Raw genomic sequence first — 14629 nt, 5'->3', positions numbered from 1 at the left:
GCCAAGACCTCCACAAGTCTGGTTCATCCTTGGGAGCAATTTCCAAATGCCTGAAGGTACCATGTTCATCTGTACAAACAATAGTACGCAAGTTTAAACACCATGGGACCACGCCGCCGTCATACCGCTCAGGAAAGAGACGCGTTCTGTCTCCTAGAGATGAACGCACTTTGGTGCGAAAAGTGCAAATCAATCCCAGAACAACAGCAAAGGACCTTGTGAAGATGCTGGAGGAAACAGGTACAAAAGTATCTATATCCACAGTAAAACGAGTCCTATATCAACATAACCTGAAAGGCCGCTCAGCAAGGAAGAAGCCACTGCTCCAAAACGGCCATTAAAAAAAGCCAGACTACGGTTTGCAACTGCACATAGGGACAAAGATCGTACTTTTTGGAGAAATGTCCTCTGGTCTGATGAAACAAAAATAGAACTGTTTGGCCATAATGACCATCGTTATGTTTGGAGGAAGAAGGGGGATGTTTGCAAGCTGAAGAACACCATCCCAACCGTGAAGAGTGGGGGGTGCTTTGCTGCAGGAGGGACTGGTGCACTTCACAAAATTGATGGCATCATGAAGTAGGAAAATTATGTGGATATATTGAAGCAACATCTCAAGACATCAGTTAGGAAGTTAAAGCTTGGTCGCAAATGGGTCTTCCAAATGGGCAATGACCCCAAGCATACTTCCAAAGTTGTGGCAAAATGGTTTAAGGACAAAGTCAAGGTATTGGAGTGGCCATCACTAAGCCCTGACCTCAATCCTATAGAAAATTTGTGGGCAGAACCAGGGGCGGAAATCCCGGGGGGGACGGGGGGGACACGACTCCCCCATCCTGGGAAAAATATTTGTCCCCCCCAATATATCACTGAAACATAACTATGTAATTTAAATAATATTAATAATACGCAATGAAAGCAATTGTGCTGATTATAGACACTTAATAGCGCGTTTTTAAGTTTCAAAAGATTGCGACCCCCCCCCACCCTTTGCCTCACAATGGTTTGATCCACTGACAGTTCCTTAGCTTGCTAGGTAACAGAGAGGTCGTATCTACTGTAAGTTAGTGCTTCAAAGTCCCTGTGATAAGGTTAGCGATAAACTGAAATCCAAACTGAACAGAACTACACTCTCTTCTACCATTGTCTTAAATATATTTAATGGTCTCGTTGCAAAAGCTAAATTGTCGCAAGGGAACTTTTATTTATTTATTTTATTTCACCTTTATTTAACCCGGGTAGCAAAGATTATAGCAAAGATTATAGAGTCTTTGTTTGGCAACATTATGAAAGGTTCTCAATTTTTTTTACTTGTAAAATAGGAACATAATTGGAAAATGCCATGGATACCCCCACTCTCAACTTAAACTGGTGACTGAACTAAGATTTGTTAAAGGCAATGGCATTGCTGTTGTGATTAGTTGTGTAGTTTTGGGTACCGGTAGTTAGGAGTACGGCAAACACCTTATTTCTTTGGTTCCTCAATATACATTTACCATATTACAATGTAGGCTATGTGTTACAGCACTACTTTTGGTGTCCCCCTCAGGAATTGCTCTTGAGAAAATTTCATGTAATTGTCCCCTCCAAAGTTGATATCAGATTTTCGCCCCTGGGCAGAACTGAAAAAGCGTATGCGGGCAAGGAGGCCTACAAACCTGACTCAGTTACACCAACTCTGTCAGAAGGAATGGGCCAAAATTCACCCAACTTATTGTGGGAAGCTTGTGAAATATCAGGAATTGTGAGAACTTGAGTTTAAATGTATTTTTGCTAAGGTGTATGTAAACTTCCGACTTCAACTGTATTTTACTGCTGTAAAATATTTTGCAGCTGTACATTGCATAGATAGTATAACATCTCTACGCCTACAGTGTGTATGTAAAGCTGTCAAAGCTAAGGGGATCTCCGTATAGGGCAGGCCCACTGCACCCGAAATAACATTAGAAAGGTAGGTGTCCATAGAAAAGCAACCTCAGAGGTTACGTGAGAAATGCTAATGAAAACCGACCAATTTGGTGCAGTTGAAAACCTCACCACTGTCAGTTCCTTGTCTCACTGCATCAGTGTTAACATCGCCATGTGCCCGCTAACATAACGTTGGGTTACGGATGTAGCCTTGGTTCCTTGAGTAGTCTGTCGCCAAGCGATTTATGGGAACTCCTTCACGCGATGTGATTGAGATGCTTAATATCAAAGATGTTTAAGTGATATGCCGGCTTTGGGGGCATTTTCACTTGTATACGAGTGGTTGCTAACATATTCAAATAATGATCGACATATTTTCATTAAACGTCAATGTATTCGTACTATTTCATCCTGCCACAAGATATAGTTCCGACACAAATGTAGGGTTGCGACCCAGTCGTTCGTTCTTTTTGTCTGTATGTATAGACGCGACCCAGTCGTTAGTATGGCAATGGAACATTTAGAACAGACTGGCAACGTTCTTATCCCTTGCTTTCTAGCTAGCCAACTACGGCTAATTTACAGTCACGTAAAAAAGTGTAGTCAGCAAAGTAGCTGCATTTGTTTAAGATGTTTTCTAGTTAAGATTTATTTGGATACATCCATAACAATGAGTTGATGATGCCTGGCAGAACAAATGTGTTCTCTTGTCATGACACTGTTCAGACAAAATAAAGACAATCCATGACATTCATTTGAGCTGGTTTTAATAAATGAAACCATACATTCACTTTGTTATCCACCACAGCTGACTTATGTGATAATTCCCGAGAAAACGGTGTTTGTTGGATATATTGGCACCGGTGTCTCCCTTGGGTCCAGAAGATTCTTTGTCGCCTCGTTATATGCGAGAGTGGCGTATCTGAGAAAGAATGCGTTGTTATAATATTGTTTTCCAGAAGCCTAATTACGAGTGCAATTTAGAAATAACACAAACAGGTTATGGACAACATGCCGTTGGGCTTTAGTTGTCTGTTACCCTCTTTTCCTCTTCGACCCAGATGTAACTGGAGGTCGAACCACACTTTCTGGACCAGACCGCTTGGTGTACCGGGATTCAGAGCCTGGGAGTTTGAGCTGGGCCATGTCCTTATCGGCTTAGTGATATATTTTCCTTGCGTTCTCAGCTGTTTGATGTTGCCCTGAAATACATGATTCGAGGTACCAGTTGCGACCGATGGGTGGGTCATTTAGAAACCGGTTGAGCCCACTAAGGAGTGCCAGGTAGAGACATGCTATACTGCTCCCCCTTCCCAATTCGTACATTTCCATAAAACTGTCGGAGCAGGATGTTAAACTCTTCCTTAGTGACAGTTTTGACGTCAACAAATTTATTCTCTGCTAGCCAGCCCCCGAAGCAACGCACAGCCCCGTTTGTGTTCTTAACTGTGTTTTTTTTTCCGTTGAGGCTTTTCTCTAGTCTAGGTCATTCAATGCAGTATCCTCCAAATCTTCATGCCTTGGTATTATTGCCATCCCCTTTTCTCATTCATCCATAGTAATGCCGTCGAAAAGATGTTCCACTCATCCGTTTTAGTTTTCGCAACAAAGTATCGATTTAGCCAATCAACTGAAAACGTTTGTGTTGCTATGATAACCAACTAAATTTGCTGTCAGTGTCGTTCTGATACATACATTTTATATGGGACGGTGGAGATCGCAATTAAATATTGAAACAATATTTAAAAGGTCGGAGAGCGACAGCAATGTTTATACAAATCTCTGCTGTTGAAAACCAAATGCTAATCTAAAAGAAATGAGGAGATAATGTCTAGATGTTTTTTTTTATAGTGGAGATCAAGTTTATACATTTCCTGGCAGGGTTGATGAGACAGTGGATGGAGCAGTGAGATGGAACAGAGTAAATAGGCATTTCAACGTCATTGATTTTGCCGGTGGTAATTTGTGAAATAGACACAGGCTGGAAAGCGGTTTTAACCAATCAGCATTCAGGATTAGAACCACCCGTTGTATAATTACATTCACTCCACACCCTTACTGTACCCACTTGACCTGTCATTATAAAAGGCGGTATGACGTGACATACTGTCTATTACTTCACATAACCCCACAGAGGTGGAGGAACGAAATGAAAGCTTAGCGACCCATTACTCTAATCTGAGAACCAAGGTTACATCAAAACATTCTCTTTCGTTATTGCAACATGTCACCAAACAAACTATGGGAGAGGCCCACCATTTTACTTAGACCAGATGAGTCCCTGGGACATCCTTGTATGCAGGATGCAGCAAAAATATAATTACCCAACAGGGTAACACAGAATTTCAACTGTGATATACAACCGTATACACAAGCAAGCTGAAAGCTAGAACTTAAAACATGAGGCTTCAACTGGGTGCAACAGCACCTTGAGTGGAAGGTCACTGTTTAGAACATCCATCTCACTGATGGTTGATAAGTATGTTCAAGGTTCACGGTACGCTCACTTTTCTGGGTTGAGAGAGTGTGCCGTGTCCAGATTCACAGCACTCACTGATGGTGTGGACATAACATTGAGTGTGTAGTACCTTATGAAAGTCATGGGTGTTGCCCTACTTACAACAGCACAGATAAAGTCCAGGGAGAACCCTCTCATGGGCCCTGCTCCTGGTGGAGTGTGCTACTACGCTGTCTGGAGTTGGTCTACCTGCTGCAGCGTATGATTTTGACACTGCATTGGTAATCCAATGTACCAGTCTCTGCTTCAAAACAGTGCAACCTTTGAAGTTCTCCCCATAACACACAAACACTGTTCCGTTTGACAAACAGTTCTTGTTGCAGCAAGATATACACTTTGCCCGGTTAGGGCATTGAGTGCCTGCAACTCATGACTCTCTTGTGGGGAGGCAGGTGAAATGCCGCTATGATTAAGCGCTGGTTATTATGTGATGATGAAAGCGCCTTAGGTAAGAATGCTGGATTTGGCCGAAGCACTGCCTTAGAGCCATGTTCTGCTGAAGTGAGGCAGGAAGGATGGGTAGAAAGTGCATATAATTCTCCAACATGCTTGGCTTAAACAATAGCCAATCAAAAGGCAGTCTTGACTGAGAGCTCACATACACTATAAACACAAAAGTATGTGGACATCCCTTCAGATTAGTGGTTTCGGCTATTTCAGCCACATCCGTTGCTGACAGGTGTATAAAATCGAGCACAAAGCCATGCAATCTCCATTTGACAAACATTGGCAGTTGAATGGTCTGAAGTGACTTTCAACGTGGCATCATCATAGGATGCCACCTTTTCAACAAGTCATTTTGTCAAATTTCTGCCCTGCTAAAGCTACCCCTGTCAACTGTAAGTGCTGTTATTGTGAAGTAGAAATGTCTAGAAGCAACAATGGCTCAGCTGCAAAGTGGTAGGCCACACAAGCTGACAGAACGGGACTGCCGAGTGCTGAAGTTCATAGCGCGTAAAAATCTGTTTCATGAAATGGGTTTCCATGGCCGAGCAGCCGCACACAAGCCTAAGATCACCATGCTCAATGCCAAACTACGGCTGGAGTGGTGTAAAGCTTGCCACCATTAGACTCTGGAGCAGTGGAAACGCTTTCTCTGGGGTGATGATTCACGCTTCACCATCTGGCAGTCTATGCATCTAGGTTTGGCGGATGCAAAGAGAAGGTAGCGACCTGCCCCAATACATAGTGCCAACTGTAAAGTTTGGTGTTGGAGGAATAATGATCTGGGGCTGTTTTTCATGGTTTGGGCTAGGCCCCTTAGTTCCAGTGAAGGGAAATCCTAACGTTACAGCATACAATGACATTCTAGATGATCCCGTGCTTCCAACTTTGTGGCAACGGTTGGGAAGGCCCTTTCCTGTTTCTGCTTGACAATGCCCCCGTGCACAAAGTGAGTTCCATACAGAAATGGTTTGTCAAGATCGGTTTGGAAGAACTTGACTGCCCAGCACAGAACCCTGACCTTAACCCCATTGAACACCTTTGGGATCAATTGGAACACCGACTGCGAGCCAGGCCTAATCGTCCAATATCAGTGCCTGACCTCACAAATGCTCTTGTGGCTGAATGGAAGCAAGTCCCTGCAGTAATGTTCCAGCATCTAGAGGAAAGCCTTCCCAGATCAGTGGAGGCTATTAAAGCAGCAAAGGGTGAACCAACTCCATATTAATGCCCATGATTTTGGAATGAGATGTTCAACCAGCAGGTGTCCATATACTTTTGATCATGTAGTGTAGCTCAAGTGAAGACAGGGGCTCAAATTGTGGGCTCATAAGTGATCGTAGGACAACATCTAACACCCATGAGGGTTTTGAAGGAGCATTGGAGAGCCGTAACCTGTGGGCACCTTTTAATGAATTGTAATTCTAGAATGCCCCTGATGATGCACCCACAATCTGGCCATGTTCCATAAAGATGGCTGCCATATACACTTTTAATGTATACTGAACAAAAATTTAAACACAACAATTTCAACAATTTTACTGAGTTCATATAAGGAAATCAGTCAAGTAAAATACATTCATTAGGCCCTAATCTATGGATTTCGCATGACTGGGCAGGGGCGCAGCCATGGGTGGGCCTGGGAGGTAGGCATAGGCCTACCCACTGGGAAGCCAGGCCCAGTCAATCAGAATGAGTTTTTCCCCACAAAAGGGCTTTATTACAGGCAGAAATACTCCTCAGTTTCATCAAGCTGGATGTAGAGTTCCTGGATGGCATGGTTACATGTGGTCTGCGGTTGTAAGGCCGATTCGACATACTGCAAAATTCTCTAAAACAACGTTGGAGGCGGTTTATGGTAGATCATTTTATTTTAATTTATCTGACAACAGCTCTGGTGGACATTCTTGCAGTCAGCATGCCAGTTGCGCACTCCCTCAAAACTTGAAACATCTGTGGCATTGTGTTGTGTGACAAAACTGCACATTTAAGAGTGACATTTTGTCCCCAGTACAAGGTACACCTGTGTAATGATCATGCTGTTTAATCAGCTTCTTGATGTGCCACAACTGTCTGGTGGATGGATTATCTTGGCAAAGGAGAAATGCTCAATTACAGGGATGCAAAAGAATTTGTTCACAAAATGTGAGATAAATAAGCTTTTGTGCGTATGGAACATTTCTGGCATCTTTTATTTCTGCTCATGAAACATGGGATCAACACTTCAGTATAGATGGGGACTTCCCTACAGACATAAGCTACTGGAGAAAAGTCAAATTACTGAAAAAATTCCACTTGTAGGTATACAGCGTAGAGGATGCCCTGGTTGCCTGAATTGTATCAATTACCAAGGAGGGCAACCCTGCAGCTACAAGGCAGTCACTTCCATGGGCCACACCCACAACTTCAGTATGCTGGGTTAGGGTGCCAAAGCTTGCCGTTCGCTTGTGACAGGAGGTCCTTTCGAAGAGGGAAATCCCATGGTTGGGAGGTTGTCAGCTGTACAAGGTCTGACAACCAGTGATGCTATGGCCAATGTGGATCAACTAGTAGAACTGACGCGCTCTCAGGTCTTGAGGAAGATCAAAGGAATTGGTGGAAACGTATACAGCAGCCCACTATATCCTCCAGTCATAAGGATAAGGGCCTCCCACTGGAGAGAAGGTATGCTGCCTGATTCTCCACACCCGGCAGGTGTATGGCTCTGAGGGATGTAAGGTGTCTGTTTGCCCAAAGCAGTAGCTCCCTCACTATCTGCTGCAGTGCCATAGACCTCAGTCCGCCCTGGTGGTTGATGTGTGCAACCACTGTTAAGTCCGTATCAGTACATGTTGTCCTATAGTACTGGGAGGAAGTGCCGGAGTACAAGGTGAACCGCATTGAGCAGTACGTTGAGGTGAGCTGTTGTCCATGGTGCTGACCATACACCATGGACCCCTGACTAGTTCAAGGCTGCTCCTCATCCCTGTAGGGAGGCGTCTGTGGTCAAAGTCACCCGGTTGTAAACTGTGCCTAGGAGAACTCCACTGGGAGTTTGAAGTGCAAAGCACCACCATTGTATCGCTCTTCAGTAACTCATTGAAATTGTCAGCTTTTTGTGTTTGTCTCTTCTGGGACATAGATAGTGTCTGTTGTACCAGCGTTGTATTGGCCACATGTGGAGCAAGCCCAACTGTACAACATGGACTGCAGCAGTTGGAGGCCTAGGAGCCTCTGGCTCTCTGGGGCCGTCACCTGTTTTCTCAGTTTGAATGTTAAAAGGCAATTTGGCAACGACACCACTCTTTCTGTAAAGAGCGTTGCTCACATGATTTGAGTGTACAGTGTCAAGCCCAGGAAGTACACACACTGAGTGGGGACCAGATAACTCTTTTCCAAGTTAATTGTTAGTCCCAACTCGGAGAGGTGATGTGAGACCATGGATGTGTGTGTCAAAGCTTAGCGATGTGACCCTGCACATATTAGCCAATCGTCTAAGTAGTTCACTACCCTGACTCCTGCTTGGCGAAAAGGGGCTAGCGCTGCGCTTATGCACTTCATGAGAGGGCTAGGCGCGAGTGAAAGGCCGAAGGGTAGAATGAAAAAACTGAAAACCCGTTTCGAAAGGCAAATCTCAGGTATCTTCTGTGTGCAGGTCGAATGGGGATATGAAAGTATGCGTCTTTCAGGTCCACTGTGGTGAACCAATGACCTGGTTTTACTGACTGAAGGATGATTTTGATTGGCAGCATTTTGAAGGGAAGTGCTGAAAGATGATGACTCAGACACCTTAGGTCCAGGATCAGACTGAGGCCTCTGCCCTTTTTTTGCCACCAGAAAATAGATTTGGGTAGAACCCTAAGCATTCTAGGCTTCGGAATGAGGCGCTGAAGCTCCATTTTGCTTCCTTGTGTTCTTCAGAAATATGCCTTGCCACCCTAATATATAGTCCTTTGTTTCATCACAAAAAAAGAGAGCAACATCTGTCCAATGAAGTCCACAAAGCATATTGCATGTAACAAATAGTCACATCAGTGGAGGCTGCTGAGGGGAAGACAGCTCATTATAATGGCTGGAACGGAACAAATGGAATGGCATCAAACCATATGTTTTGATGTATTTGATACCATTACCCTTTTCCAGGGGCGAAAATCTGATATCAACTTTGGAGGGGACAATTACATGAAATTTTCTCAAGAGCAATTCCTGAGGGGGACACCAAAAGTAGTGCTGTAACACATAGCCTACATTGTAATATGGTAAATGTATATTGAGGAACCAAAGAAATAAGGTGTTTGCCGTACTCCTAACTACCGGTACCCAAAACTACACAACTAATCACAACAGCAATACCATTGCCTTTAACAAATCTTAGTTCAGTCACCAGTTTAAGTTGAGAGTGGGGGTATCCATGGCATTTTCCAATTATGTTCCTATTTTACAAGTCCAAAAAATTGAGAACCTTTCATAATGTTGCCAAACAAAGACTCAACAAACTTACCTGAGACTCCCTGTCTCTGCCAGTCTGTCCCTGCATATCTGTCCCCAACTCTGCTGTCTGTGTGCCATCTGTTGCATGCTCTGCCTAATGACATCATTGTGAAACATTTCCATTAGAATTTCATTTCTTTCTTATAAACATTTTATCAACTAGTCTTTGAGATATTAGGCTACTAGGGTTCTTACTATGCGTTTTGGTGTATTGAAAAATACTCTGATGTCCGTCTTTTATTTTTCTGCCATTTTTCTACCTGGCTGGCTGGCTGGCTACACACACAGTGTGTAGGTTATTTACAGTAGGAGATGGGCTTCTATCATCTTCAATCATTCTATTTGGGCTTCGATCTAAAAGGTAGCTAGCAAATGTGAAACGGATTAAAATGACAAGAGTTGACAGCTGTATGAGTTCACCATTTACACAACATATGCTGCAACCTTTTGTAATTTTAATAGTTTGTTTCATATTGGCTGGCTTCCAACAATAGCTGAATTTGCAAAGCTAGCGAGCACCAATTCAGTTTCAGTGGTGTTTGCTATAATCTTTGCTACCCGGGTTAAATAAAGGTGAAATAAAATAAATAAATAAATAAATAAAAGTTCCCTTGCGACAATTTAGCTTTTGCAACGAGACCATTAAATATATTTAAGACAATGGTAGAAGAGAGTGTAGTTCTGTTCAGTTTGGATTTCAGTTTATCGCTAACCTTATCACAGGGACTTTGAAGCACTAACTTACAGTAGATACGACCTCTCTGTTACCTAGCAAGCTAAGGAACTGGCAGTGGATCAAACCATTGTGAGGCAAAGGGTGGGGGGTCGCAATCTTTTGAAACTTAAAAACGCGCTGTTAAGTGTCTATAATCAGCACAATTGCTTTCATTGCGTATTATTAATATTATTTAAATTACATAGTTATGTTTCAGTGATATATTGGGGGGGACAAATCATATTTTTCCCAGGATGGGGGGGTCGTGTCCCCCCCGCCCCCCCCCGGGATTTCCGCCCCTGCCCTTTTCCCGCTCCAGCCATTACCACGAGCCTGTCCTCCCCAATTAAGGTGGCACCAACCTTCTGTGAGTTACATGAACTACAGCATGGTCAAGGAAGTTAATGTTTCTGTCATTTTCGAATAACTAAACAAATTAATGGTTTATTCGACTGGACACGTTAGACTCCTCCTATTTATTTACACATGTTGGCGTGGTGTCATTGCACAATGGAACAACTGAAGAAAGATGTGAAATTTAATCCATCAACAACAGCCAATTTCTTTTCACGGGTGTTTTTCTGGTAAGTATACAACTTTGTTTACAGTTTGCACTGTAGCTCGATCTTTTGAAAGTAGCCTGGCTATTATGGGTGCGTTCGTAAATTCGCTCTGGCTATCGTTTGAGAGTACCAGAGCTCAAACAGACATTTACGAACGCCCAACACCCGTTGCCTATGGCAGGTGTCATTAAACGTAGGCCAAAAAAAAGCGTGATTAAATTGTTGCCAGCAGCACAGTTAGTCACCAATGATCTGGGTAACATAAACACAGCATAACCAGCTCTGCTAGGGCGAGTAAAATGGTCAGAGGTCTCCTCTCATTTGAGTCTGGAAGTAGCTGTAATGTACTGAACATTATGCCATATTCCAGTCCGTGTATGCTCCATGTTTTACAGTAGCCAGACAGTAGGAGTGATGTCATGTGAACTATGTAATGCCAGCAATACTTCGGAGTAACTTTAAACTAAAGTATACGAACGCACCAACATCTAAACAACTGTGGATGTTACAATTGGCGACGAGTGAAACACACAAGAGACGAATGCAATTTACAAGGCGAACCACGTGCCTATGTGAGTAAACGAAGATAGCAACAACAGACTAACCAAGTGTAACAGTGTAGGTTCCGTCCCTCTCTTCGCCCCAACCTGGGCTCGAACCAGGGACCCTTGCACACATCAACAACTGACACCCCACGAAGCATCGTTACCCATCGCGCCACAAAAGCCGCGGCCCTTGCAACGCAAGGGGCAACCCTACTTCAAGCGATTTAGATGCACTATTGTAAAGTGGTTGTTCCACTGGATATTATAAGGTGAATGCACCAATTTGTAAGTCGCTCTGGATAAGAGCGTCTGCTAATGACTAAAATGTAAAATGTAAATGTAGATTTCACATCGGTTACACAAGGTTGGAATCAGCTAGCTAACATCATACATTACGTTACAATACAATACCATGATGTACACACAGAACCCAGCTCAATCGGCTCGAGGTGGAAACAATTTTCTAGTGGCATTAGACATCGCGGATAACACACAGAAAAGGGCATTACTTTTACGCTATGCAGGGTCGGAAATGTACGATATATTTGACACAATGCAAGATACCGGAGCAGCTGATTACTATAATACAGCTGTAGTCAAGCTCAATGCATATTTCTGTCTAAAAATCAACACAGAATATGAAACCTACGTTTTCAGACAAGCAAGACAAAATTAAAACGCTGTGTACTACTCCCTTTACAGAACAGTGCAAACTGTCTAACCAGAATAGAAAGAGTGGGAGGCCCCGATGTATAACTGATCAGGAGGACAAGTACATTCGAATGTCTAGTTTGAGAAACAGACGCCGCACAAGTCCTCAACTGGCAGCTTCATTAAATAGTACCCGCAAAACACTAGTCTCAACGTCAACAGTGAAGAGGCGACTCCGGGATGCTGGCCTTCTAGGCAGAGTTCCTCTGTCCAGTGTTTTTCTTTTGCCCATCTTAATCTTTTATTTTTATTGGCCAGTCTGCGGTATGGCTTTTTCTTTGCAACTCTGCCTAGAAGGCGTAGCATCCCGGAGTCGCCACTTCACTGTTGAATTTGAGACTGGTGGTTTGTGGGTAATATTTAATGAAGCTGACGTACAATAATCCCTTTCAGAGTTTTGGCAGTTTCATCTCAACAACAAAAATAACGTACACCAAATGGCTTTTGAGGAGTGCTACCCGAACACGCATAACACCGTTTTTAAAATATACTAATTCAGGGAAAACGTAAAGAGGTATTCTGCTCGTTTTTCAAGTTAAGTCTCCATTACTCCTCAGTTGAGTTTACTTCACATTTGATAGCTAATGTAATGGATTTTTGCCAGCGCAAGTCTAGACATCACTAGCTGTTAACACGTTTCAGTCAACCAGGTGTATCTCTACAGCATGGGCATATCTCTGGGTTTGATGTGGACATCCCCATGCATGCACCTTATCAAAATATGACTTATTCAATATTGCACCATCCCGTTCTCTGGGCTTTGTCTGCAATCATAACCAGTAGGGTGTGTGTGTGTATATATATCACACACCACAGTGCCCTACATTAATATTGGTACCCTTGGTAAAAATAATAATAATTTGTTTATGCTCTTAGTCTTTCATTCAAAATATTCACAAAAATCTAACCTTTTAATTAAAGTAAAAAAAAAAAATATCATGTTTTTCTCACGTGTGACACAATTATTGGCAGCCCTACATTCAATAATTTGTGCAACCTCCTTTCCCAAGAGAACAGCTCTGAGTCTTCTCCTATAATGCGTAATGAGGTTGGAGAATACATGGCAAGGGATCTGAGACCATTCCTCCATACAGAATCTCTCCAGATTCCGAGGTCCACGCTTGTTGGACTCCTCTTCAACTCATCCCACAGGTTTCCTATGGGGTTTAGGTCAGGATACTGGGATGACCATGGCAGAATCTTGATTCTGTGGTCAGTGAACCATTGTTGTGTTGATTTTGAGGTGTGCTTTGGATCGTTGTCCTGCTGGAAGATTCAACTACGGCCCAGTTTAAGCTTTCTAGCAGAGGCAGTCAGGTACTTAGAGTCCATGATACCATGTATTAGAGGTCAACCGATTAATCGGCATGGCCAATTAATTAGGGCCGGTTTCAAGGCTTCGTAACAATCGGTAATTGACATTTTTGGAGGCCGATTATGGCCGATTACATTGCATTGCATTCCACTCCACGAGGAAACTGCGTGGCAGGCTGACCACCTGTTACGCGAGTGCAGCAAGGAGCCAAGGTAAGTTGCTAGCTAACATTAAACGTATCTTATAAAAACAATCAATCTTCACATAATCACTAGTTAGCTACACATGGTTGATGATATTACTAGGTTAATTAGCTTGTCCTGCGACGCATATAATCAGTGCGGTGCCTGTTAATTTATTATCGAATCACAGCCTACTTCACCAAACGGGTGATGATGTAACAAAGCGCATTTGCGAAAAAGCACAATCGTTGCACGAATGTACCTAACCATAAACATCAATACCTTTCTAAAATCAATACACAGAAGTATATTTTTTTAAGCCTGCATATTTAGGTAAAAGAAATTCATGTTAGCAGGCAATATTAACTAGGGAAATTGTGTCACTTCTCTTGCGTTCATTGCACGCTGAGCCAGGGTAATGTTATATGCAACAGTTTGGGCCGCCTTGCTCGTTGCGAACTAATTTGCCAGAATTGTACATAATTATGACATAACATTGAAGGTTGTGCAATGTAACAGCAATATTTAGACTTAGGGTTGCCACCCGTTCAATAAAATACAGAACGGTTCCGTATTTCACTGAAAGAATAAACAAAGGATAGTTTCCGGATTTGACCATATTATTGACCAAAGGCTCGTATTTCTGTGTTATATTATAATTAAGTGTATGATTTGATAGAGTAGTCTGACTGAGTGGTGGTAGGCAGCAGCAGGCTCGTAAGCATTCATTCAAACTTTACTGCGTTTGCCAGCAGCTCTTAGCAATGCCTGATTCACAGCGCTGTTTATGACTTCAAGCCTACCTATCAACTCCTGAGATTAGGCTGGCAATACTAAAGTGCCTATTAGAACATCCAATAGTCAAAGGTATATGAAATACAAATGGTATAGAGAGAAACAGTTGACGCGTCATAATTCCTATAACAACTACAACCTAAAACTTCTTAACTGGGAATATTGAAGAACTGGGAGTATTGAACCACCAGCTTTCATATGTTCTGAGCAAGGAACTTAAACGTTAGCTTTTTTCACATGGCACATATTGCACTTTTACTTTCTTCTCTAACACTGTGTTTTTGCATTATTTAAACCAAATTGATCATGTTTCATTATTTATTTGAGACTAAATAGATTTTGTATGTATTATATTAAGTTAAAATTAAGTTAAAATGTTCATTGTTCATTCAGTATTGTTGTAATTGTCATTATTTCATATATATATATATATATATATATATAAATCGGCCGATTAATCGGT

General features: G+C 42.5%; 1 protein-coding gene and 1 long non-coding RNA gene across 3 annotated transcripts in view; one reads left to right on the top strand and one right to left on the bottom strand.

Annotated features, from left to right (window-relative positions):
• Positions 1-2658: 2658 nt before the first annotated feature.
• LOC123727763 (uncharacterized) lies at positions 2659-3499 on the bottom strand. Its single transcript, XR_006759645.1, has 2 exons — positions 2948-3499; positions 2659-2830 (listed from the first exon to the last, which is right to left on the bottom strand). It is a non-coding gene; the product is annotated as an uncharacterized lncRNA (long non-coding RNA).
• A 6884-nt stretch (positions 3500-10383) lies between these two features.
• Positions 10384-14629, top strand: part of LOC106574543 (ATP-binding cassette sub-family C member 4) — a 44646-nt gene continuing 40400 nt past the window's right edge. Inside the window, exon 1 of one of the 2 annotated variants that reach the window (XM_014150498.2) lies at positions 10384-10639. In XM_014150498.2, coding sequence (XP_014005973.1) covers positions 10542-10639 — 98 coding nt within the window. In that variant the 5' untranslated portion in view covers positions 10384-10541. The remainder of the gene's footprint in view (positions 10640-14629) is intronic. The other variant, XM_045697664.1, reaches the window with a different exon arrangement.

The sequence above is a fragment of the Salmo salar genome, chromosome ssa16 (genome assembly GCF_905237065.1).
Source record: "Salmo salar chromosome ssa16, Ssal_v3.1, whole genome shotgun sequence".
NCBI lineage: Eukaryota > Metazoa > Chordata > Actinopteri > Salmoniformes > Salmonidae > Salmo > Salmo salar.
Note: the sequence above shows the minus strand (reverse complement) of the source record. Positions and strands in the feature narration are given on the sequence as shown.